This window comes from Patagioenas fasciata, chromosome 7 (assembly GCF_037038585.1).
Source record: "Patagioenas fasciata isolate bPatFas1 chromosome 7, bPatFas1.hap1, whole genome shotgun sequence".
Taxonomy (NCBI): domain Eukaryota; kingdom Metazoa; phylum Chordata; class Aves; order Columbiformes; family Columbidae; genus Patagioenas; species Patagioenas fasciata.
The window spans coordinates 34391200-34418951 of NC_092526.1; the positions used below are offsets into that span (position 1 = coordinate 34391200).

The window sequence follows — 27752 nt, forward strand, 5'->3', positions numbered from 1 at the left end:
CCATGTTTATATAAACTCTTAGAAGCAACAATTACTGCCTTCAGAGTCTTTACTTACTCTGTTGAAGGATGAATTAACAAGTATTCCACCCATTTTATGCTTATTAAAGATCACAAAGTAAAGTAATGGAATATTTTCATTATTCCTTCATCCACCCAACCAGTACCATCAAGGTCACTTTTGTCCAAACATTCCCTACCACAGATGTTTTGAAAGCGTGTCTTAGCCTGCAGATAATAATTAACAGCTGGTAACATCAAACATGGAAGCAGGCTGAGATTGCTTTGGGCCATCTTGCCTTGACCCTGAGGTTTGAAGCCTTGGCTCCTCTGCAGCGTAGAACAACACAAGGTCTGCTCCAAATTATGCTGGGAACATTCACTTCCCAGCAGCAGAAGATGTTGGGCACAAAAGTGCAGAGTCTGGTGACATTCACCTGGCTGCCTACAGCCATGCCATGTCCCCCACATGTCCCAGCATGGCTGCTAGCCCATGAAGACCAGGCAGTAAGGAGGTGGCTCATTTTCTCACTCAAAGCTCAGTCATTCCTCTTGAGGTGCCAGAGCAAGATACACGGTGAATTTAAAATTGGCCCAGGATTTGGACCTAACGTTTTTCCCCCCAACAAATACCCAAAACCCTCCCTCTTTAAGGTTCACAGGCAAAGTGTGCAGAAAAATAAGCCCTCATCTACTTAGCTTCTACAGCGCTGAAATCTAAGGAAGGTCACTCACTCCCAGGTCCTGGGGAAAGGACAAACAGCGAAATTGTGCTACACGGTGAGCAAAGGCACCAAAATGTCCCCCCTCTATGACAAACTGACATCACTGAACTAATTTTCTTGGTGACCTTATCTAAATTAGTCAGAGAATATCCACTGTGATTTATGTTCAGTTGCAATTAAACCCTTTGATGCCTTCTAATTAAATCTGTGAAGATTAATTCCTATCCAGTTCTTCTGATTTCTCCTTAAATAAAAGATAAAACCTGAAATGAATTTTATTCTTCAGAAGGGAGGGGGGCAGTTGCATCAGGGCTTGTCTGCCTTTTAGCCCCCAAATCACAACTCCACTGTCTCTTTGAACCATTGCTCATTTACCTCTGCTCCAGAGAGCTCGTGTGCTTACCTTTTTTATCTCCCATAAAATAATATACAATTGTTTTTCAATAATATTCGCTCTGACATGTATTTTATGCTAAAAAATGATCATTGACCACATTGTCACAACTAGTTTTCCTGCTTGTGGCCCATCCTTCTGAATCTTGGTTCTCTAACGTGTCTTGCATATGGACTTTGACAGGGCAAGCAGTGTGATTATGGCTCTGTAATAAGAGCTGAGCCAAGATTAGATAATTAGACCATTTGAGTTCATGTTGGGGATTTGTAGTTTTCTTAGGATGTTTTGTGGAGTGTTTTTTGAAGAAAAATGGTGAACTGCAAAGCAAAGAGCCCCACCAAATTAGGTGACATGCTTAAATGTCTAACATAGCAAGAACCTGAGGTGTGATGCAGCCAGAACAAATGCTTGTTAAAATATCTTTTCTCCTTTTTTGAAATCCTTTTGATAGAGTGTGGTTCACTGGGATTGCAGTTCTGCAAAATCCCAAATCTAGAAATCCTTTGCCAGCGGTGTGATTTAAGGTGCTACTAATGATTCTTCTCCACAAGGTTTCTTTGAAAGGTCACTGGAACACCCAGTTACCACTGAACACCTTACACAGTCTGGAAGGGAAAGTCCAGAGTGTGTTTAGCTTCATTTGCCTTTGCAGTTCACCTTTCAAATTTCTCAGGGCCACATTCCACAACAATATTGCCCTGGGTAAGTCCCTGTCCCTTGACACTACCGGGTTTGCTGACAGCACATTATATTGGTATTCTGTGGTAGTTTTTCATTACTTGAGTTATGCATTTTATAACAATGCAGTGTCACATTTATTAAGCCCACGCTTCCTCCCTACAGGCGAGTACAACTACATGGGGACCGCGCTTCTTCAGGCAGGTGTAGAGCCAGTGCCCTCTCTTGCACATGTCAGACAGCTAATAGCGCTGTATGGAATATTGCCATTAGGTAAGAGCACAGCAGAAATTACTAGAGGGCAGAACACAATGGCTTTGATTCCTGTCAGTAACATGCATTTTTACTGGCTTTGACAGGACTTGATTAATCGTAATCTAAAACATTTTGCAGTATAATTGTTTTTCAATTAAGCCTTCTGAGTGAAGACCGTATCATTTTAATAGTGCATAAAGGAGCTTGCACATGCAATTGTCAGGTATTGCATTTCCATACCGTCTCTGTTTGCATGTTAACAGTTAGTGAATGGCAGCACATAAAAGGAAATCACTTGGGAAAGATAATAGCTAAAACAAGCTCCAGTGATCAAAATTAATCAAGTTAAGGGAAGGGCTAAGGCTGCAATTTACCTTTTACAAGCTGGCTAATGTTACTCAGTACTAAACAATACAATCATTTAAGGAATTAGTCTGAATACATTTTGTACATCGGAGAGAACACTTAAAATGCCCTTGCAGTTTTAATGCCAGACCTAGCCAATATCTAACAAGGCTTTGCTGGGTCAGGTTGTTTTCTTTTAACATAAAATCTATCCCATATTTTACTTGGGAATGGCACTGAGCCAAACTCTAGTGATTGCAAGAAGTGCCTGCCTCAAGGGCCTCTACTCTTGCATCCTTTTCCATTCCCGATTTTATTCCAGAGAGATTTTAACCAGGCATATCCTCCCCCAGGCTGTGTCATTGCCTGCTGATCCCCTTTATAGGGCAAAAGAGCTGATGTCTCCCTACCTTCCATGCTGGCAAATGGAGCAGAGATGACACAGAGCTGCTTTTCCATCCTCTTTGCACACCCTCCAGAATGACCAGAGCTCAGGCTATTCTACGCATACATGCCTTGGGTTCTCCTGAGGCACTTCCCAGCTCCTCCTGTCCCAAAAGTGGGCTCCATGTGTTGTAGAAAGCTTGGTGCAGTAGTGCACAAGTCTGCTTCGTTTGGATTTCAGGAAAACTGCTCCTTCTACCCTACAGCTCCATCTGAAGAGTCAGGTTAACAAATAGCCCCTACCTTCAGCCTAGATGGAGCTCTTCCCATCTAAAATGCCCTCAGCTAGTTTTGGGTAAACTCAAGTGTTGGCTGCAAGTTTGACCCCAATCAGCTGAGAGAGCGCTCAGCAGTTACCTCTGTCTGCACTGACTGCAGTGTGGTGTTTCACATATAACTCCAAGGTTATGTTTTAACACCATCTAGTCTGATGAAATCAAGCCCCAAGACACCCCCAAGGCAAGAAGAAAGAGAATCCATAAAATTTCTGCCATTTATACAATTACCTAAACATCTAGGGAGAAGAGAATCTGGACTAGTTAAACAAACAGAACATATTTGCAATAGCAGTTTGGAAAATGCCTCAGAGTTTAAAAATAAAATTTCTTGCATAAGCCAAAAAAAAAAAGGCACAGGGATGGTTTCACCTTTTGGGTGATATGTTAGGGGTGACATTTTACCTAATTGATCTCAGAACTAATTAATCATTATGTAATTGTGTATGCATAGAAGTGAAAGTTTTTCTCAAAATAGTCACCTGATGGTGAGGAAAGGTTCAGTTTAAATGCCATTGAGGAAATTGTAAGCAGCTGAAAGGAGAAATAATAGTAGAAGATATACTTCATCTTTAACCACAGAGGAGTCTGCTGCTCCCCTCATAATAAATCTATGTGTAATAGTAATAGATTGGTATGGAACGACCAAACATTAATAAAACCTGGGTGGCTGACAACTTCACTACATCCTGCACAGTGCTGAAAATAGTGGCTTTCATCTTAACACTCAGTTCATTGTCATTTATTTGGGACATTAAACCATTAAGACACAGGCAGCCTTATTGGATTTGTTTTTAAATACCATTCTTACCTAGCTGCCCCCCTTGACCCCCAGAGCTTTTCCAGGCTAAGCCATGGGCTCCCTCCAACAGCCCATCACTTTTGGGGCTGGTCTCCCCATGAGTCCCATAGTCTGACAGACACCTATCTCAAAGAACTTCAGAAGCAGTGGATGCTAACACAGATTTTTCCAATCTGGCTTTGTAACAACCACCATGACTGGTACAGGACATTTTTAGGTATCAAGGCAGTGTTGTTACTGGACTACCAGTGAGTGTAGATAAAGCATTTGACATTTCCTGCTACTTCCATCTCTGGAGGTTCACCTGTACTCATACAGCAATAGAGCTCCAGGGAAGACAAGTTCTATCACCATCAACCAACTAAAACTCCCTCTGTGGTTCTGTTTTCACTGTGCAGACATTTCTGCTGGGCTTTCCCAGGTGATGGAGCATATTTCTTAGAGCCCAGAATGAATTTACCTGGAGCAGCCATAGAGACAGATTCAGAAATAATGAGTAGTCAGTGCTGCTGGCAGATCAAGTGAAACATAGCAACTCTCGCATTTGCTCACCTGAATAAAATGAAGGGAACAGAAAAAGATCCCCCTCCTCCTGACAGATAGATCATACCTGCTCTGTGACATGCAGCTGCCATATTCCAGACTGAGGAATAACATGAGCTCCCCTACATGTGCTAACACCACACTTGGCAAGCATGGATAGAAGGAATATAAGTAGCAAAGGATTATGGGGCAGAACGAGCCTAAGTGACCACAGTTAGAGTCTCCAGTGGTCATCGAGAAGCAGTAACATTTAAAAATTACCCAAAAAGGGAAATGCAGGCAGAAGTTAAAAGGAGATAAAACACAACACATGGTAACATCTGGTTTCAAAGTCACTGACAAACATGGCTCCAACAGATAGTCCCATTAGTTTGTTTTCTGAGGAAGCTGGAAAGTGTCATTTCAGACAGCAGAAGGAATTCTGTTAGCCCTACATGCAACAAAGAAGTGAGGACCTGCTCTGATAACAAATGCAAAGCTTAAAGCCAAGGGTATATCCTTAATTCTACCTCTGCCTAACAGCAGAGGAAAGGCAGTTGTCCCTGGGCCAAACACCGGGCTTGTCTGTCCACTTAGGCACCAGCAGAAGTTCCATTTCAGTGCTCTTATCCTGTGTCCATCCTCACAAATTTACCAATTAACTACCTTTCTTTTAGCTAACATAGGTTTAGAGCCAAAGTTTGCCCATCAGAAGGTACAAATAAGGATGGTTGAGTTTTGCTACAAACAAGGATGTTAAGTGTGCTATGGTCACAGCTCTGGTTATACAGAATTGAACTCAAGAACCCAGTTCTATACTGGGTCTTGTACCATACTAAGGAAGCCATGAATTCAAACTGTAAATTATTTACAGTGAAGAAAAAAAAAATAATAATTCCATTACCGTTATGACAGACTTAAATGAAAGCAATAATAGTGCCTTATGACTTTTTACAGGTTCTCAAACAGTCCATGAAAAGGCTCCTTTGGTGAAAGCCTTGTTACTTGCTGGACCCAGTGGTGTTGGAAAGAAAATGTTGGTCCATGCCATCTGCACAGAAACAGGAGCCAACCTCTTCAACTTATCCGCTTCCAACATCACTGGGAAATATCCAGGCAAGAGTGGCCTACTAATGATGCTTCACATGGTTCTCAAGGTACCGCGCTTTGCGTATTTCCCTACAAGGCTGGTTCAGTTTGTCACATTTTTTGTGGAACAAACAGGGAATTGAGTTGTATGTCCTCTGTACCAAGGAACGTAGGTACCAATCATATGAGGGAAAAGCTGCCCAAAGTCCAAAGGACTGCCAACCCAATTTGGAATTCCCTCCCTGCTTCTGAGTTTCCAAAGCCACTTGTTGACAGCCAGTGTGTGCACCACTATAAAGGATATAATACCCCTTGAGAAATCACTCGTAGTAGCCATATTTTTTACATTAACATTTGTGCAAGCTTTGTGTTACCTTGAATATGAAAAGCATCACAGAGAAAAAAATTCTGTTCTCTGTTTATATGTGCATTAGTCAGGAATGCTTGCCATGCAGCGTTTAATCAAATACTACACGGGGGGTGGTAAAAAATTTCCTCTCTGGGACTGTTGCTGTAAAACAGCTCTCCCCTATGCAGCTCTCTGTTTACCTATCAGCAAGTTTTTCAAAAGAGGGAATCCTAGTTCAGGATTACATTAGCAGAAATGTATGAGAAGTCTGGAAATGAAAGAAGGCATATGAACTGTGAAGAACATATCCCAAATCCTCTTTAGAAAAAAAAAAAAAAAAAGAGACTATCCTGGCAGGATTTCTTCCACATTTTAAGTCCTCAGCATTTCTGCTGAGGAAGAAAGTTGGTAAACATTTCCAGACAAAATACTCTTAAAAAGAAAAAACACAGCACACACACTAGAAAAAGCCAAATACAGTATTTTTCCAGTGCCAGAGACCTACTAAAAGACTGAATTCAAGTTGGCCTTCCCTGATATTTATCAGCTGTATTTTATTAAATCCAGTATTACAGCAGGTTCCATGACAGGTGTCTCCATCCCACAGAAAGACAGGTTTTGCAGTTAAAAGCAAAGCAGTCCCCAAAGACCCCATTTCTCGCTGGTCAGAGCAGCGCCTAAGGAAAAGCCACAGTGCTGTGATCACACGCCTTTGATGCTGTAACGCCGACACTGGGTCTAGCACTCCCTGAGACAAGCTAGGGCCATTAGACTGAGCTCATACTCCCTCTGCTCAGCACATTTCACCCTTCTCTGCTTAGTTTCTCTGCCCTCATCAATAGCAAAGCACATGTCTGGCTGCAGGCACAGCACACACCAGCCTTTCCATCATCCAGTGCCTGCTAGAGCACAAGGCCTTTAAACATAGGAGAAAGAAGGGCAGCTTTTGTGCTCCTATAGAACGTTCCAGCTGAAGATACCAATGTTTTTGGTATACACACATATATAATATATACAATAACTGGAAAATACATAAAATGTGTGCCTACACATTAGATGAGTATATATACACGTACGACATATATATGTACGTAACTCTAGATATAGGTATATAAAAAACTTTACATTTTTCCACATTGCTTAAAAACAAGTAGAAATGTTATCCAACACCTCCCCAGAATTACAGGAAGCAGTCCAAGCTTACTTCTCTACTATAGCTCTTACAAAAGAAGCAATGACACTTTGGTGAACCTCCATGAGTTACCAGTATGGCAGTTGCTCGCAGTCAATCACATGGAATAAGGGCTATCCAGGCACTGGCTTATCAAAAGGTGACTTGTTCCAACTGCAACAGCAGTACTGCTTCAAACTCTGCTCCCCTAATAACAGGGCAACAGCACACAGAATCTCTTCACAAGGGATACTTTATCTGCATGCTCATTTCTCTGCGAACTCATATTGACAGATCACTGGCCTTGTCTTAGCATCATTTGAGTCAACTGTGTTTGATTTCCTTTCCCAATTCCTTCAGCTGTTTCACCTCTGTCCCTGCCACCTTTAGTCCCCATGGCCAAGTAACTGATTTGTCCAATCTGCTGATGATTTTGACTTGGATTCTGTAGGTTCTCAGAGCCATGCTGGAAGCAATTCCCCATTCACACAGACTCTCACCTCTGCCATTACAACCCCTCTTTCTTTGGTCTTGACAGTGCTGAATATGTCTTATTTTCCCTGTCTCTCCAAACTCTTAAGTCCCTGCCACAGCCACCCACTCCGTTTGCTCCGCCATCGGTTGCTGCTTCTTTACAACAACCAAATGCTCCCATCCAGTGTCATGGTCCTGCACATGGGGTGAAATAACTCCATGCAACAGCACTAAAAGGTCCAGGCTGTAACCCACTGACTAGACAGCAGCTTTGCAGGAAAGGACCAGGGGATTCTTAAGGACAGCAAGTTGAACAAGAATCAATGGCGTGTCTATGCAAAGAGTCAGCCACATACTGGCCTGTATGAGCAAGAGTATAGCCAGCGACTTAAAGCTTTTAATTATTTCCCACTGTCTGGCACTTATGAGACCACAAATGAACACTGTGTCCAGTATTGGGCTACCCTGTTACAAGATGGGTATTGACGAGCCAGCAGGTCCAGTGGACAAATTCAGTTGATTCAGCTTAAGAGAAGGCTGGAGTGAGAGGAAGATCTAACTGCTGTTTTCAGGGGCTTCATGGGACAATACAGAGAGCTGAGGCAGACTTCTCCCAGGGCTGCACAGCAATAGGACAAGAGGCAACAGACACAAGTTGCAGCAAGGGAAATTGTTTATATGTTAGGAAAAAAGTCTGATGAGGAATCAAAGGATAAAGAATCTTTTATATCCTGATTTGCAGGAATCTACTGTTACCCAAGCTGTAGGAAACACAAGAGCAACACACATTGAAAAGAAATTCCTTGACAAGGGGGAAGTGAACACTAGTATTTGCCCTCCAAAAAGTTTACTTTTCACCATGGTAAAAAAGAATCTGGGCTAAACATTTGGATTATTCTAAGACCACAATATACAGTGGCACATAATAGCAGACAAGCTATGAAAGCAAATAGTATCCTGCAGCTGAGATGCAGTATTTAATATTCACAGCTCTCACCATGGTACACCTTGTTAAAGTGACCTGCATGCAGATGATCACTGAAAGATTCACCACATCTCTTTAATCAAACATTTCTGGTCATATATTTTTTTTGTTTGTTTGTTTTACAAACAGTAACCTTGATCATTGCCCAGCAAGTTTTCTACTGCGATTTTCCGGAAGTGCCTTCATATAGAGTTAGTCAAGCAGAATACAGACCTTCCACTTAGAGTAGTAAGTGAATGACAAGAAACATGACAGTTCTTTTTCTGTTATCTCATGATCCATGTAACCATCATTAAATACAAAGATGTAGTGAGTAAGAATTAATGGTGCTCTCTGATAAGGGTGAGTTAACCTTGTACTTTTGATTACTTACAACAACTGCAAACAGAGTTTCTGTAAGGACTGGAAACTCTGGAGAGGATAAAATGACCATTAGGAAACTTTCTGTCCCATAACTGAGTGTTGGTTGCTGGCAGTTGTTTCATGGGAGACACCCTAAACAAGTGAATAGCATTGGAAAAAATGAAACTTTAATTTGTTTCAGATGCAAGAGCCAAGTTCTTTTTTTCCCCTCCCTTATTTCAGGGAGGAGACTTGAAGGAGACATACCAGCCCTGATCCAAAAGAGAGGCTTGTGTGTTACTCAAAGCAGGCACTTTAAATGTCATACAGAGGAAACGACTTCTCATACCAGAACAGGAAAACACCAACATTTCAAACTGCCTATTCAAAGGAAATGTAAGGAAGATTAATATTGAATGGGAAAACTATTGAAAGAGGCCCCAAACACCAAGCCTGAGCACTTGTGTTCTCCACAAAGACACAGCAAGGCCTGCCAGGTCAGCTCTGCTTTGGAGTGAAAAGAGAGGATCTGTCTCTAATATAGAAGCACTTCCCAGCAGTCCCCAAAACAAAACTCATCCTTCAAGCATGAAAAAGAACATGCCAGGATATTTCAGTTAAGCCACATTTTCCATGTATTGATCCAGCCTGAACTCAGCGGAGCTCTCTGCTAGCTTGTACCGACCGATGGCTTGGCTCTCCCATGTTCCCATGAGGGCAAATGCTGCAGTGTAACAGCTCGTGTAAAAGATGCAAAGGATAGTGAAGAATGCATAGAAACAAAAACAGATCCAGAAAGAACTGAGGAGAAAAGATAGAATGCATGACTCTGTGACACAGAAGTGTAAAAATGCAGGTAGTTCATGAGGCTTAACTGAGAGGCTATAAAAGTGACAAGCACTGGCCTTCCATTAGCAGCCATGAGGCAGCCATCAGGTTAATCACTACCAGAGCGAGACAACCTCACTTGGGTCCTTTACCAGGGCTACAGCAGCACACAGAAAGCACATTGTACAAAAAGCCACACATGGGAAAAGTGTTATTAGTGCAGCACTGACCAGGCTAAAAGGTTGGGGAAGAGGTGGCCAGGAGGAAATGCCAATGGAGGAGTTGTGTGTGTGTATCAACAGCTCAGTGTGCACAGTGCAGCCACCTCTACTGAACAAGAAGTTTCACAGAGCAGCAAGCTGCTGAAACATTTCAACACCGTCACTGTTAAGGGACTTATCAGACTGTTTGGTTATGCTACATAGCAAGTCAGAGGTGACTATCAAACTGTTATACCAAAAAAGGAATCCTATGGATTTTAAGATTAAATTATATAATCCCAGCATTTAGAGGCAACATAATTTTCAAGTCCATCATTAATTTTTCTCCACTGAATCAGGTCCCTTTATTTATAACAATTGCGGTATTGTCATTTTTCTGGCAGGCACAGTTTACCCTGGTACACTGACAGAAGTCTCTGTATTTAGCATGTCCATGCCATACCAGACTCTTCCATTACAGTTGAAAATTGGGAACAGTACAGTCAGCTTTTCTTCCAGGCATCCCAGAGCAATTATTTTCTCTTAGCACAGTTCAGCCTGCTAGAAGCCTCGACCCTTGAAGTATTAAATATCACCAGTGCTCAAATATACAGTGTTATTTCTGTGACAAAGCAGCTTTACACTATATTGCTCTAATGTCTGAAACCAAAACTCATCCTATTGGAAGACAGTATTTATAGTTAGTTTCTCTCTAACAAACCAGAATACAGTGGCATCATCACTGTAGCACAGGAATATTTCCCTGGTGAGGCTCCCACAGATAAGGTCTAATTACAGATTTCAGCATCTTGCTGCTTTAGAGCGTTTCTGTGAATCTAATCTATAGAGGATTGAGTACTTTTCAGCAATGAATTGAGGTTCCAGAAAAATCTTAGTCTTGAGCCTTTTAAATTCCATCAAAGCCTTCAAGTTTGAAGGAGCCTTGTGCACATCTCCCCTGCAAGAATCAAGTTTCTGCATTTCCAAGTGTAGCAATTTAACTGTTAAACTCTGACTCTCAAGTTTGGAAAGTTTACCCCAAAGCTTTAAAAAAACGCTGTTTGATCTTTGATAAATGTTGATAGACAGCAAGACAAGGAGCCTTTTTTTCATAGTGACTTTCCTGAAGAGCAAATCAAGCCTCTGGGACCCATGAGAGAGGGATTTCCAGCACAGGCAGCTGCTGGCTCTATGTGGTATTAGAAGGGTTAAGGAGCCATCTGCTGGCAGCTCCAACAAATTGTTGAATGTAATGCTAATAAAATCTCCATTACAAATTAATTATGTACAGTGCATTTAATTATCCATGGATTCAAACTGTCCATGGATAATTCAAATGAAGCACTTTCGCAGGGGATATACGGTCTGCTACATATCTGCCAACAATTTAAATTAGATGCCAATGGATTCTGGGTGTCTGATCTGTCTTAAAAACAAAACAAAACAAAAAAACAACACACAACCCACCAAACAGACAGCCCCAAATACAGTGTGTTGAATTTCATCATGTTGATGTGTGTCAACACCAGGAAAACATATGCAGGCCACCTTATACATTTAGATCATTGCCATGAAACAGAAAACACAGGCAAGTATCTCTTTGAAAAAGAGCCAGAACTGAGGTTATTCATCGTATTTCCACTTACCCAGTAGGGAAATGAAGTGGACTAAAGAGACAACAGGTGTCACGATAGTGAGCATTCTTCCTTAAGAGTTTAAATGAAAAGTATAGACCAGCTAAAAACTTGAGGCTCCATTTTAGAGGGCTGCTAAGCACAGAAGCCATCTCTGAGCCAAATGGGAAGACCTGACACATTCCCAGCTGCAGTGGCCCCACTGAAGGGACAACACAGTTCCCTTTGAAGTACACAAGCAGAGTTCAATCGTTGCCAGCAGCTTTTATAGCCTCCATAACCTCCCCCTATCCCTTATTCTCCATCACATCACACTGCATCAGACACACAGGTGTGGAGAATATATTGCAGAACAGCTCCATGACTCCCCAAACTTCATACAGCTGCATTACCTTGCAAAGTAAGAATACGAGAAGGGGACTGTTCTCCTTAGGAAGCAAAGGCACAGCACCTCTTTGCATTAACATTAGTGTGTGCATTAGAAGATAAGTACCCCTTGTCAGCAGCTGAGACATTAACAGGGTCATAAACACTAGCAAAGTGGGGAAAAAGCAGCACAACACAACAGCAGATCCCACAGAGTCTGTTGGGGTGGTCATGTGTGTGCACAGGGTGTAAATCTGAGCAGACAGCATGCCATCAGCCCAGCCATCACTGGGGGAAATGCAGGCTTCAAGGGGAAAGATCTCCCACTGCCTCATCTCCCACCTCATGTCATATCTAGCCATGAACAAAGCAGGTTGGTATCTTACATTTCAGAAAGTAAAAATCATCTTTAGAAATATCAGAAAGCCCCAGCTGATAATCCAGTTATTAGCGGAGCTGAGTTCAGGAAGGGTCTCTGAGTCAGAGCTCCCCCACGTCACAATAGATTTCATAGTGGGTGCACAAAATGCAGATGCAGTTCTTGAAGAAGCGGTAGGTTTCTTTTAGTAACTTAAACTACAACCTATATTTTTTCCTTTCTGAGCCTTAATTTTACAAAGAATGCCAGTTATCCCATCTCTGCTGTATGACCATGCTACCACAATACACTTCTTTCACCACTTGTTTCCAAGCCTGTTTACAGACATCCAGGAGCAAACCAATTTCGCTTGCAAAGTGCAAATCACTGGGACTGATTTGCATTTCCTGAAGGTGTCTAAGCCCTTGACTAGCAGGATATTCGGTAGAAAATACCTGAGTCTAAGGCTGCTGCACAACTCTGTTCAATGACAGCCACAAACTTGCCCTCTCAAATGTACCTTGCAGGGTCTGTGCAGGCTTAGGAATATGCCAAACATAACTCTGAAAATAGATAGAGAAAAAAATAATCTGGCCTTAATATCTGATAATAATATAATCAGATGATAATATCTGGCAGATATTATTGCTGTAGAATTTTAATCTGTCATTTCATTCCAGCTTGTGTGCTCTATACACTGCTGGACTGAGTTACCTCTGAAGTTGTACATGCAGATAATCATTCACATAGCTGCCTAGGTCCACACATCAGTTTCTGCAGGATTTTCATATTATCTTTCATGATATATTTTTATTTTAAAATCCTTATTTTTAATGCTGAACATTTGAGTTCTTGCCTTCCAACAAAGGAAAAAGCTCAGTTTTCCTCAGTGGAACTGTTCAGAACTTGGAGGTACCACTTGACATATTCTAAGACTGATGAGTTACCGCAAATAAAGTGTCACATGCCAAAGATGGCATTGTTTCCACTTCACCTCATCAGCAGCACAGCAAACAAGTTTAGCAGCCCTCATCTACAATTGTTTTCCGCTCTCTTCAATCCATTTTTATCGTACAGACGCGCACACACTTGGTACTTTTGAAATGCATCCATAAAAATGAACTGTGGTGCTTTGAAGAAAGATGTTCATGACTTAACTCTTCCTGCACTGGCTGTCAATCAAACACTGAGTTTATGATGTATATAACCTATCGATTTTGTTAGCTTCTTTCCTGGAAACAGCAGTTTCAACTGGGGGTGGCAGAAAGCAGGACAGAAGAATGTTCTCTGTCTCTCATTACCCGCGGACTCCTCGAGCCATCACTTTTGTTGTTGAGCAAACTAGCACGGCTCTGAGAGCCACTGGAAAGTGATTAAAATTTGGCAGAAGAATCTCTAAACCACTGGCGTTTCTATAGCAATGGGGAGAGCGCAAGATGTGAAAAAGCCTGTAGCATTGCTGCCATCCTGCTGTGAACCAGAGGTATAGTGCCTCTGACTCTGGAGCCAGAAAGCCCATTTGTATTGACCTCCCCTTTCAAATTTAGCAGGTTCTGTTTTAAATCTTGGACTAACCACAGATAAAATGCTATTTTGTAATCCAGAAGATTGCATACCAGCCTGCTTTTCTTAAAGATGAGTACCCTTGCTTCTCATGCGATAGCCTTGTCTTGCCTGTCACCCCATCGTATTGCTCTCAGAAAACCAGAGAGGGATCCTATGGGCTGGGACAGCCAGTCTAAAGCTGCTGCTGGTCTATCTTGTGCCATTGAACTCAAAGTCCAGGCTACCTTTCACAGAGCTGCAGGTGAATTTGGGTTGAGAAATGAAAGATAAGTGCAGCAATCAAAAATTATCCAATTTGGGTTGGGTTCTTAATGTTAGATTCCAAACTAGAAACTGTTTCATTTGCCAAGGCTGCTGATCAGACCCAGTGCTGAACATTTCTGGAAAAAAATAAACCAGGCTAGTTTTAACTGCTGAAATATGGATCCAAAAGCATAATTATAGGCACCCAGGTATGAAATTGTAGCCATTTTAATCAAGTTCTTGCCTTCTCTCCCCCACTTTCTCTTAGGTGGCTAAGCAATTGCAGCCTTCAGTTGTGTGGATTGGGGAGACAGAAAAAATATTTTCTAAAGGAGGGCGGAAGACTGATGACGAGGTGAGCTGCTCTTTTTTTATTTCAGTGCAGATAATTTCTCGTGTCACATTACAACCGACACAAAGAAACAAGTGTAGTTCTCAGCTTAGCACATACCAGTATGACCATATCTGCCAAAGTCTGCTTTATAATAGCTTGTCTCACTTTTTTTTTCCCCAAGAAAGTCTTGTGACTTCTTAAGAGCCCCTAAGAGGTCACATTTCTCTCCTACACCTATACTTGCTTTATTTAAAAATAGTCCAGTCACTGCTCATCAGTGCACTGAAAAGTAAAAGAGAATAATGGAGAATTTCAAAATACAAGGCAAGAAACTAAAAGTTAAGATGAGCTTAAATCGTTCAGCTCTATTAATTTGAGCAACTGGATGGAGCCAAAGTGAACAACAAACTAACAAGGATAAATTTCCACTGTGAAAACAAAGAACCTGTGTTAAGTAGTTACGTTTACAGATTATTTTCTCTGGGCTCCCAGGAGTCCTATTGCTATTGCTTCCATTCCCTCCTCTCTTGTGTAGCTTCCCCACTAGAAAGAAAATTAAAACACTGCCCAATAGGCACACCAACTCAACCACCACAGCAGAGAGCAATTCATCCAAAATCCTGATTAGATTCATGCTGCTTGCAAAATATTTTACTTTTAGAGCTCCATGTGAAAAATTAAACCTTTATTCTTAAAGTGGGTCCTGTACACTTAGACTGTAGGATGGACACAAGTCTGTATCTTGGAAGACCAATGAAGTATCACCTGGGATGAGTCTGTTACTTCTATGAGGGCTAGACGAGCTGATGGGTGTGCAGTGATCCATGTCATCTAGTGGTCCCAACACCAAAAAGGGACCTTTCTCTTGGGTTTAAACCTTGACAGCAAGTGCAAATGGGGATTAAAAGTAAGACTAGGAGCCAAAGATTGCCTGGAGTAACGATCATCTTTGCTTTGATAGCCACCAATAAGGGAAAATTTCTCCCCATGCCCACAGACTCAAGGGTATCACCTCTACCCCTGCTACACAGTGGGACCTGAGCCCTACTGCCAAGACATGCTCAACTCATTATCACGATTAAGCAATTAGCAAAGTTAGGAAGATGCATAGTATGACCATGAGAATAAAAAAAAACCCACATGTGTAATTAAGACAAGTTTAAGCTAGAAAATACTTTAGGGATTTTGTATTGATTTCCCAATTTCCTCTCCTCTGTAGCTTTCGATCCAAATACCAGAGTTTTTTCTCCTTTCTTTCAGCTGTCTGCTACTGCAGACAACAGAAAAATTGGATCACAAAGATTGTACTAGCAATCTAGATTCACAGGTGTTTATTATGGCCTTTCAGCTGAGAAGGTTCACAGGACATAGTTTCTTCCTTATTGACATTAAGGAAGGCTGACTTGAAATTGAAGTTCAAGTTTCTCAGGGAACTGCCTACTATATAGTAAAAAAAAAAAATCATAAGGTGATCTAGAGAGTCAAGTTTTCAAGTGAGTGTTGGTGACTTGAATGTTAAGTCTCAATCATTTCTGAAAAGAGGCTTCCAAGTCATTGGATTTCTCTGATACACTATCCTAACCCAGTTATTCACTTATAGCTTTATTAACAGTAGAGTTAATAAACAGTGATTTGATTAAGCTTCTCCAACCAATATTAACTTGAATGTAACTATTCAGTAACAGATTTTGCTCAATACTCCTCTGTTTTGTAAGTGGTGGTTAAATATTTGTTCTAAAGTCAAATACTAAATCTACTGCAAAGGAGTGGATCCTGAATTTGAAGAGCTTGTTTTCCTAGGTTAGAGCCTCAGCAAGCTAGAAATCACAGCAATTGGGGAATGTGTTTTTCCCATTTAAACCATGGGTAGGAGTTGGTAGATCATAACCTCCAAGAGCTGGGAGGATTCCACACCAGGTGACATACCCTGGCAATTTTTCTTATCTGTTAAGGTTCATCAGATACACAGCTCCAAGCAATATTTCTTCTTGAACTGGAAATAAGAATTTCTTTTTTAGAATGAGTTGTTTCCTTCCCGCTTTTCAATAGCAGGACCACCAAATTCAATAAGGAAAGGCACTAGCACAAACCCACAAATACATAAGCAGAAATCAAGTGTTTACCTGACTTTCAGAAGACAAGAGGCTTTCTACTTAGGTTGACCATCTAGTCTGCTTATTCTAAATGCAACTAGACTACTTTAAAAAGCACAAAATCCTGTTGTTTCTGGTGTGTCTACATGTAGCTTCACCTCATTAACTGTACTATCAGCATTCAATAAATACTCTTTCTTCCTTGTTTTCACATGTACATGCTGAAGATGAACCCAAAACGCCTGGAAAAGATGCTCCCCAAATTCCTTCAGGCTGTGAAAGCACAGGACAGAGTGCTGCTAGTGGGAACCACCACCCGTCCCTTCGATGCTAATCTTAAACCTTTCTGCCAAGTCTACCAAAAAATTATTTTGATTCCTAGGCCTGACTACAGTTCAAGATTAGGCAAGTATTTCAAGTAATGCTTCTGATTACTGCTGTTTGAAATCCATGCGTATTGTCTGGTTATCCTCAGAACTGACTTTAACCTCAAAATTTGTACCCCAGCTGTGAATTTTCAGTTAATTTCTGTATGGCCTAAATTTTCAGTTCCTGAAAGTTTAGGTAATACTGATACAGGCTATCCCAAAAATCAGATCATAAAAGTGGAAGTTGGGAGAAGGGTTTAAAAAATACTGTTCTGCACTGATTAGCATTTCTTAATGAGTTGTTTATCATGCACTGAGTTTGTTACAAGCTGGTTTTTGACTGTAGGAAGGATAAGATCCTATTTCAATACACACTTTCTATTTTAAGCTTTTATTTTACACAAGGATTCTGAATTTGTTATTCCTATCTGGTTTCCATACTCTAAACAATACACTTCAGACATCTCCATAAACAGAACCATGTCTGAAGGACTGAGTTTTGTTACTATCAAATACTATTTTTGTACATACAGTTCTTGAGAAATTGCAGAAGCATCTGTGATTTTGCATGTCTAACCTATCAACTGGTGGTATGGATAGGCCCCCATGAAGTCTGACAAATTCATTAAGGACCCCATATTCTTGGAACCAAAGCTTGTAACAAAAAACTTAACTTTTAGTAGGCTAAGTCGCATGAGTAGGATAAAAAGTAAAAAGGGTTTGGGCTATTCACAACAGCACCAAACACTCCAAGTTAAGACTCTCAAGGGTGCGTTTCTTCTACCAAGGGCTCCTAGCGTGAGTATCTCTATTGATCACCATATCAAGGAAAACAGAATCCCATCATACCACTAATCTCTGATGGATCATATCCCAGAAGAATACAATAGTGAAGGAAACCACATTCAGCTCAGTGACCTTGCTATACAGTTGTATCCTGACTACAACATTGTTCCACATAGTCACCTTATTACAAAAATCACGCAACTGTATTGTGAAGTCCAGTTTATACTGCTTTGTGTGGAGGCAGCCAAGGTCCTGCAATGATGCATATTTGGGCAAGCTCAAGACAGGTTTTGACTACCCAGCACTTTGTAAATCTCTCCCACATTCAATAATTTTCATGGTGTGGATGGGGAATGGTCTCTAAGCAAGCAACCATGTGTTTCATGTTATGTTACAGCTCTGATAAATCGCTAACAGATAAGGGACATGAATAAGACCTAGAGAAAGGAGGTGATGGCTGCTGAATTTCGCTCTGTTCACTTCTGGAATGATTGAGTTGTCACATTCTGGGATTCTCACCACCAATCAAAAAGAAAAAAAAAAAAAAACACACACACACCAGAAAAACCCACAAACAAGCAAAAAGCCCCACACAAATAGGGTCAAGTAAAGGGATTTCAGTTGCAAATTTAAGAATGCCCCAAAAGGTTAACTCTTGACATTTTAAAGCAGATTAAGCTTGCAGCTTTACTACTTTAACATTGTCCCATTTAAGACAGTGTTTGGCTTATTCTTTAGCTCTGACCTTCCCTGAAGTTCAATGGAAATATGATCTTTACAGTACAGAGAACTCACCTTCCAATCTTGACAATTTTCGGTGCCTGACATCCAATTTGAGAATTAAAGAAACTTGCTTTGACAGAAAAGCCATGACATAACAAATATTGATAGCCACAGTGCACAGCTACCTGTCTGCTACAACCCTTTTGTTACAAACCAGAGCATTCCCATCTTTGCATGATGGAAGCAGCAAACGTGCAAAGGAAATCACTAAACTGGAAAATTCGTGGTCATATACTGGTTTCTTGCTATTAATCACCCAGCAAGTCAGTACCTCACATTATGCATGATCCTACTTGCAACAGAAGCTGCAGCACACAATATATGGCTGTGCAGAAGTAGTGCTCACTGTTGTGTGCATCAATTCCTCTTTTATGAATTAGTGATTCAGCCAATAATTATTGAGCATAGATATAATTCAAGTGGAAGATCATAATTTGCCAGAGTGATAAATGTAGTACAAAGCTGTCAATAGTTATGGGCACAAGTCCCTAGCATTGACATTGCAATCGAAGGGAGAATAAAGCAGGTTTTTTTCTATTACATGACTGCCCCAACATCCAGTACCATTAACTGTCCACTCAACATTTTCATACTACATACAAGCATTCAAATACACAATACTCAAATCACAAGTTGTCTTATTCAAGAACCTTTTTAATCTCTCTGCGTAATACTTATTTTTTCCAGATGTTTTCATAAGGCTTTAAGGGAAAACATGATGAGATGACATTAAAGTTTTACTAAGTTCCTCTGAGGCAGACTTACTTTCCAAAAACATTTGTTATCCTGCTAAATTGTCTTTTTGGAAGCAAAATCTCAGTCACTTCAAACATTAAAAAAAACTCTTCATGTCACGGAAGTTCACAGCTCAAAGATAGAAACAGGTTCACCATTTAACTAACAAGCAAAATGCCAATCACAGATATTTACACCTGGCCTTGGCAACATGTGCCTGCATAGCTGGAAGCCTTTGGCTTCCAAACCAGACATTGAGTCCCCATAGCAGCCCTCAGTTCAGCAGGAGCAACCTGTGATCAGGGTCACAGAAATAAAAACAGGCTGTTAATATAGGTACTTAACTCTGCACACCCAAATGGGAACATTCTGGACAGATTCTGTGTAGGCACGCAGGCATACTTAAGTAGCTCTTTCCATTTTTACACACATATCCACCTCACGTCATGTGCCTCTAATGACTTTCTGAAAAAGTACTGACTGGTAGCCAACAAATTATAACTAATAGTTAAAAAACAGATGTGCCTAAAGGCTCCTATGCTACAAATATGTAGATGAAAGGAACAGCAAAGAAGGAAAATTTGGATCTTGGCTTTCCTGACTGATATCCCTTATTTTCCTGTTTCAATTTCAAAGTGCAAAAAATATTTATCCTGCTGTTGTTAATGCATGTCTTTGGCATTCTCTGTGCTTTTTTTTTCTGATGAACAGTGTTATGGAAACACATCATCCTACAGAATGGTGGAGTGATCACCAACTTGTTGAACATAAGCTGCCTGGCAAACCTGTCTGATGGTTTCACCCAGGGACACATCGTCCAGGTGGTGCAAGATGTCCTGACCGAGCTACGTCTCCTGCAGATGATCAGGAAGCCACTGAGGACTGAGGAGTTTGTGACACCTCTGGCCAGACAGGACCCAGTGTACAAAGAAGAGGAAGAATCATTTAAGGTGACATTAAGAGCTATGTTAACTGGTTGTCTTTCATCATCCCTGCCACATCCTTGTTCGGGCACATTTGATCTAGAGACCTACTAACTCTGCTGATGAGTTGGCACATCATTATTTGAAGGATTATGTATGGCTCAACAGCACCTAACACCCATCTCTCCCATTTTGGGATGTTTGCCAGCCCAGACCTGTCATTTGCCAGGCAAATGGTCATTATTACAGGCAGCAGCTCTGCATGGACAACACACCTGGCACACTGCTTTGCTGAACCCACTGCCCTCACCCAGCTAATGTTGAGCAGAGCAGCCTTCACGTGCACAGATAAATGATGCGGGTGCGATTAGTAAAGTGCATCAGTCCTCTTTCTTTCAGAGCTGGTGTGTTTGGCCAGCCTAGCTATATTTGCTTGAGAAGGCAACAAACTTGGACATGTGGGATCTGCAGGGTGCGCCACATGGAGATGTGGTTGTAAGTCCGTATTTAAAATTATTTCAAACAAGAATTTTCTTCATTTCTGGGTTTAAAAACATTAGTTTCTGCCTCCAGCTCCATCCCTCACCCTACCCACAGGGACCATAAAATTGTGAAGACAAACCCTAGTGCATTTGGGACACATTACATATACCTCAAATATACATGCATCTCCCTGCAAGCAACTTTTTTTCCACATGTAGCTCAGTAATAATTACTCTTTATTTCCCTAGACCAGGATTATCTTTATGTAGAGGTTAATTCTGCTTTCACTGTATTGCTTTTGGTTTTACTATTGATGGGAACAGTTTGTTAGGCTTAAGTACAGGTCTATAATGTATTTACTGTAGTGATTTCAGCATAGCTTAGGGACAGCTGAACTGGACCTTGAACTAGCTAGTTGAATGCAACACTACAACTTAGCAGTACTAGCACCCCAGAAAAATGTCACAGCACTCAACTAAGGCACTTCAAGTCTACCAGACACTAGTAAAACCCTTGGCCACCCAACAGGGAAGCTCTTCCATATACTAAGGAGCTGCAGGCAAACCAGACCAGGGGCTCCAAATGGGATAGAGGACTTCCATACTGAAGCCAAGAGACCCCAGAAGAACTTTCTCAGTCCCATGACCCCCCAGCTTCCACTCAGACCCACTTATAAACCATCCAAGTTCTCCCAGCTGAAAGGTGTCCTTTTCATACTGTTCTTCGAATCCCCACAGTGCCTCACATAGTAAACAGGATGCAGTTTCTGACAACTTTGTCCAAGTCTTCTTCCACTGCTAACCTAATGATAGTGCATATTTCTCCCAGCTCTGTTGAATACTTTCCAATTTCCATTTAGAGCCATTTGGCTCTACTCAACATAGGCAGCATTTGTGATATTTGGCAAATTACTCTTTTTTCCTCGTGCTTCCTATTTAAACCAATATCTTTCCTCAGAGGAAGGCTAATAGTTCAGTGTTGCAGCAAGGAAAAAAAATACCCTATCATTCCTGCCTCCAAATAGTAATCCATTTGTACCCTGAAACATGAGAGCTAGTATTTAGTGTGAGGTTAACTTGAAAATATTATTCCACTTACTATAAATATGCCTCTTTTGTACAGCACGAAGTATGCTGGCAAGACTTCATGGTGAACATGGTTAAAATGATACTGTCTTCAGCATCCCATGGCAATCATTTCCTCGCATTAATTATAGCCCTTAAGAAAGTATTTCCTTTTATCTGTTTTAGATTTGTTCCCCTTAGATGTCATGGAACCTTGCTCCAGCACCTGTAACACAGCACAGGGGAAGAGAATTGTCCAAATGGCCTCATGCATTAATTAACTCCGATATTTTCATCTCTTCTTGCACAGAAGCCCCTCTTCGTGAGCCTCTAATCATTGCCATCGCTGAACCTCTTCTGTTGCTTTGTCGTTTTTGAAGTGGGGCAGCTAAAATGCAGTATTCAAAGTGAAGATTAGCACTGTGATGAATCTTTGATTTCTATTCACTGGAAGCATGAATCTCCCTGTTTGACACTTATATTCTGCCAGTGTTCCAAAATGAATATAAATAATGCAAGATTTGCAATAATATGATTTCTTCATTCGATTTACTCAAATTTCTGCCCCAATTATACATCTACATTTTTGAAATTATAAATGATTTCACCAGTGCAATTGATAGAAATCCTTACACAAAAGTAATAGTTGTCCTAGAGAAGCAAAGGGCAGTCCAACTAGCACACTAGTTCTGTCTGGCAACAACTGCTACAAAATATTTACAAGACGTAAGAAAATCCATTTGAAGAACTGCAAACATAATTCCTCCAGCAAGCAAAGATTTTCAACTCTGATCAGTCACTTACTGTCAGTAACTTAGATTTCCAGTTCAGATGCTAGCACATTAGTGGTAAATCTACATTTATTTTAACCGTACCTGAGGAGTCGGCTTTGTTAATCCAGTACAGCAGCTCTGCTAGCTAAAGAGTCAAAAGCAGATGTCATCCCATGCAAACAGGTAATTTACTGTGTTGAAACATGCAGAAAGAAACGGGAAGAGAACAAGAGAAGACAATGCAAGTCAATCAGCTCCTCCTGCTGCATACAGAGCCCCCTACCAGCAACTCAAAATAAGCAATGAGATGCCCTCCCAACTTGCACCCACCAAACAGCACTTTCTATCTTGCCAAGCTCCCAGGGAGCCTTTGGCAGGGGTTTGTTGTTCTTCGTGTTTCCCACTGAAAGTGGACAACAGACATGGGGGAAAAATAGGATTTCTATGGCCTTGTGGCCTGTCACACATGGAAAGCCAGAGACATTGCTTCATTGCTAGATACTGCTGGGGAAATAAATTCCTCCCACAGTCACAACTGTTATCTTGTCTTTTATATTCCACTCATGTGAAAGACCATCAAGAGCCATCTCCAGGCCTCTCCCTGCCCCAGGTTGTCCCAGCTGCCTCTATTGTCCCCAACACAGGAGTAGCTTGATCTGAAACCATCTTCAGGACAGCAAAATACAGTTGCCCAGGCCACTTCTCCAAGAGCCCAGGGGTTTCTCCCAAACACCTCCCATGACACCATCTAGATGTTGATGCATGAGAGGTTGTGTGATGTTTTAATAAGTGGAGTCAGGCTTCTTGGAGGAGGAGTGCTCATGTAATTTGGGCAATTAGAGCAGAGATCACAATGTTAGGGCTGCTCAGCAGCCAGCTGGACATTTGGCAGCTGTCAGACTTCATTGACCTGCTGACAGTATTTAATCTGCAAGACAAGAGGTCCAAATAGGGTACCTGTCATCAGCCCAGAGGAAACCTTTAAGAAGCGTGACACCAAGAAGGACCATCTGAGGCCAGGAAAGGAACATCAGGGGTTTTTCTTCCCTATACACTTCCAAAATATCTCTTCTCCCAGCTCAGTCTCTTGCTGCTGCCTGTCACATAGTGGGGAAACCCAACAAGGCAAATTCCCAGGGGCAGCCTTACCAGGCTCAGGCTGGAGGCAGCATTATGGATGAATCGTATGGAAAAGGTAGACTTAACAGGATGCCACATTGGTAGGAAAGTTGACAGGCTACCCAAGTGAAAGGCAGAGGAGACGCAGTTGTGGCATTAGATAGCGGTCTGTGGTCAGAGGAAAGACATTTACTCCTAGGGCAGTGCAGGGATGAATATGGTCAAGAGGGAAAGCATTTTATCAATCATGTCAGCACCTAGCAGCATTTTAATGTCTGGTGTAGGCAGGACTTTGTTGATAAAGGTTCCTGTATGTACATAAGGGGAAGACTAATTCATACACACTACTGACTTGAAAGCACTACCTTCTCCTTCATTTTACATTATTTTCACATGGCCTAGAACTGCCTTGTTGACATTACAGTCCAGGAGCTTGGCAAGTTTGCAGAGAGACTATACCAAAATCATTTACAAGTCACGGGACTGTGAACAGGCATCTGAAAGCAATAAACAGGTTTTTAATGTTCAGGGTTTGTTTTGCTTCTTAAGCTCTCTCAATGAAATAAAAACTGTCTGGACTGATTTGCAGGGCCATGAGAAGTATATGCTTTGTCTGTTGCCAGGTTTCAGACCAGAGGGAGTTTTGACAAGCGCTATATACCTCAGAAATAGGGTTGATCATAGAAGTTCTAACATTTCCATAACTATAGCAACACAAATGGCCCAGCTAAGTATTCCTGTTAATGAGACACACTTCAAGCAAGCAATTGCTGTGCTTCTTGTTATAATAATGTACTCAAGAGATCTGAGGATTTAATTTCTGCTTCTCCACAAGCCAGCTAGGATTTTAAGAGGTTTGGGTTTTTTTTAAAGAATGCTCCATTTACTAGTAAAACATTTAAGTGTTCTCTTTTTTTATTTTTTCTTTTTCAATTTTAATAAAACATAAACATGCTTTCTGATTCTACAGGCTTGGTATGACAAGACACCGCTGGGTAGAGCACGAATCAGAGCACTGGTAGACAAGGAGAAAGAGGGAAAGGGAAAATCAAAAGGAGGAAATAAAACGAAAAAATAACTTCCTCAAGAATTTTGCATCTGACAATATCAGTCACTGCTCTACTCCACTGAAAAGGTGGAGACATTAGGAAAGTAAAAACATCACAATAATGCACCCTCAAGTTATAGCTATTCCATGAGAGATAATTCCTTTCTGAATGAGTTTTTAAAAGTTAAAAAAACCCACACAGATGACTCATCAATGTGACATGTAGCTCTCAGAGGATGAAGAGTTAATGACCACTGACTTGCTCAAGCATTATTTATTCTACAAGCTTTTAGGGGGCAGAGAGGTTCATTACACAGTGCCGAGAAATAAGCCTTCTGAAAAACACAGTGCACCAAGCAGTTCATGATAGCATTTGAAATCGTTTCAGTTGACATGCAGTCAATTTTCTTTGCTCACAAGTCAGCAATTCTGGGGACATGGTAATGATAAACAGCAGTTAGAACAGCCCAAAGCTTTGGTACATCCTACATGACACAGAAGGAGCAAGCACCACCTTTATGTCAAATACAGGGTCTCATTCACTGAGGTCTTCTACAGATAAAAGCCACAAGCACCTGCTTTCACCTCTAACTGCAGCATGCCTGTATCAACATGAGGACAAGTAACCCAAAATACCTGTTCAAGTGGAAACACAAGGCACACCATTCCCAGGGAGCCAAAGGACCTCTCTATAACTTCGCTATAGGCAGGTTTGGAGGCACAAGAGGGGCTGCATTGCTGTAGGGAGCTACCCAGGTTTCCTCCAGCACAGACCAGGCCAATCTGCTTTTGGGGGAGGACAGGCTGAGGACAGCACATCACACATATGCTGCCAGTTACAATTCACCCAGTTTAGCACTGATCACTGGTTATTAAGATGTTATTGATATGTCTTCTATTTAAAATGAAATGATCATGTTTTAAACATTTCTGTCTCTTTGTACTACCCTAACCCCTTACTCCTTTAGCTTCTCCCATTAGAAGAGTTATTTCATAAAAAAAAGATGGCATGTTGCTTGTAGAAAATGTGCTCTTAGCCAGATGGCCAGTACACAACATGTGTCTTTATGCAGAAAGACAAAAGCCCACACAAAATCCTGCTTGAGAAGCTGCTCTGACAAGGCTTGCTGGGAAGGGAATGGTATCAGGCCTCTCCCGCTCCTAAGAAGAAACCTGCTGAAAAAAGATGCTCCTGGAAATGGCAAGGTCTGAACAAAAGCCCAGGAACATTCCTACAGGCAACTAACTGCACAGAAAACGATTCAAGTAATCCTATAATTGAGCACAGCAGAGGGAACTGTATAGCTCTGATTAATGAAGTGAATTCTCCTCCTGAGAGAAGAGCAGGCTGCCATGCTATCACAGCAGATAGGACAGTCACCCCAGCCCAGGCTTTTTGTGGTCCTCTTGGGCTACATTTCGCTGTCTGCTCCAGGGCTCCTGGGGATTTCAGCGTTCCAACCTTGAGGCTGCATCTCCAGTCCTGCCAAGGGGATCCAAATGACAGGAGAGGACATGCTTGCTACGTCTCCTCTGTGCAACACCTCAGGACATTTTTGGTGGAAACAAATCCTTCCTCCAGCCATCCCAGCAGTAATGCAGCTGCTGAAGCCTCATTGTGACCCGCACAAGGGACCCCATGAGTATGAGTTGCCAGCCCCTGGATTTTATCACTTGCAACAGAGCAGCTAAAAACTTTGGCTTTCTTTTCTTCATTCTTTCTTTGCAGATGCTTGCTTGCAGCAGGCTGCTGCCTTCACATATTTGGCAACACGTCCCAGTTAAAAATTATTCTTCAACTTCATCCTCTGTGAGAAGAGCCAGACTCTCCTAAGAGGCAGCAGGGTTTGTGTTAAAAACCTCATCTCTACTCTCATCTGCAAGAAAACTAATTTGGATAATTCTGTCCTCAATCTTGCCGACAGTAGAATACTCCTCTCCACAACAGGTTTGACAGCCGAAAGTGATGTGATGAAAAGACCACATTTAGGTTAGACGTAAGCAAGCCCATTAGCTAATATTTCAGCAGGTTCAGTGCAACCTCAACAGCAAAGTAACACACTGACTGGGAACATCCATTTCCAGGGCACAACTCTGACCCCATGCAGAAAGGATGCACAAACCTTCCACCTTTCCAGGTATGCTTGGCAGAGCAGAAGCCTGTGTTTTTTCTCCACTATTCACCAGCTTATTGGAAAAAAAAGCACAGGGGCAATTTAACCTCTAGGTGTAGGTTGCAATGGTGGCTGTTTTCAGTGTAAACTGCCTCTTTTTTTTCTTCCTTTCCATGGGGATCTGGAATCTACAGCTGGTGTATCTACTAGCAGCTCTGTGGCTGCAGGGTGTGATGAAGAGGTGATAAAGTAAACTCTGTCCTGTGTAGCTGCCAAACCCTCACTCTCCTTTAGAGAGTCCTCTCAGGGCTATGGGGAGGAAAGAACGAGGAGAAACTTTAATGCTGTTTATAATTATTACTACAGAACACCAGTACTTGAAAATGAAGCTGCTGCATCAATCAGAGCCACCACATAATAATTTCAGTGTCAGTGGCTGAACTATTCAATTAAGTGGCCCTGGCTGGATTTCCAACACCCATCCCACTGTGAGGCTAATAGTGCCGTCACAAGGAACGCCGCTAGAGATGTTCTACCAGGCCTGGATAGAACACCTGAGAGATCTTTCACCACACACACAAAAAGTGGCTTTGCTAAGCCCAGCCACAGGGCTTTTGTGCCCAGATTTCCAGCCACAGCAATCCCAAAACCTGTTGAGGAGGGAAAAATCCCCTTTGTTACACCCTGTCCCCTACTTAGTTTCCAGCAAGAGTTGAGTTTTGGGTGATGGTGGAGAGGGATGCCAGGCTGCTTTGCCTCCTGATGCGGTGGTGGGAGGTAATCCAGCAGCACCAGCAAAGTTGGGGAAAAAAGCTGTCATGCTCATTTATATATGTAAGTGACCTAGAGAATTATCAGCTAAATTATTTAAATGTCCCATTACTATTAAATTACTGGGCATTCATTGTAAGAACAGTCATAATACAGTAACTAATTTGGTATTAATGTGAATGTCAGCGTTTCATTGCAGTTATTTTGTACTTCATCATAAGATAATTTACCAATAAATTAATTGGCTTAATTGCTTCCTCCAAACCCAGGAGAACTACATATGACATGACTTTTAAAAAGTGTTCATGCTCACT

At 41.5% G+C, this 27752-nt stretch overlaps 1 protein-coding gene across 2 annotated transcripts in view; it reads left to right on the plus strand.

Moving 5' to 3' along the window:
• IQCA1 (IQ motif containing with AAA domain 1) overlaps positions 1-24864 on the plus strand; it is a 105964-nt gene extending 81100 nt beyond the window's left edge. Inside the window, exons 14-19 of one of the 2 annotated variants that reach the window (XM_065840982.2) lie at positions 1962-2069; positions 5397-5596; positions 14313-14399; positions 16699-16876; positions 19855-20093; positions 24476-24864. In XM_065840982.2, coding sequence (XP_065697054.1) covers positions 1962-2069; positions 5397-5596; positions 14313-14399; positions 16699-16876; positions 19855-20093; positions 24476-24583 — 920 coding nt within the window. In that variant the 3' untranslated portion in view covers positions 24584-24864. The remainder of the gene's footprint in view (positions 1-1961; positions 2070-5396; positions 5597-14312; positions 14400-16698; positions 16877-19854; positions 20094-24475) is intronic. The other variant, XM_071811319.1, reaches the window with a different exon arrangement.
• Positions 24865-27752: the final 2888 nt, after the last annotated feature.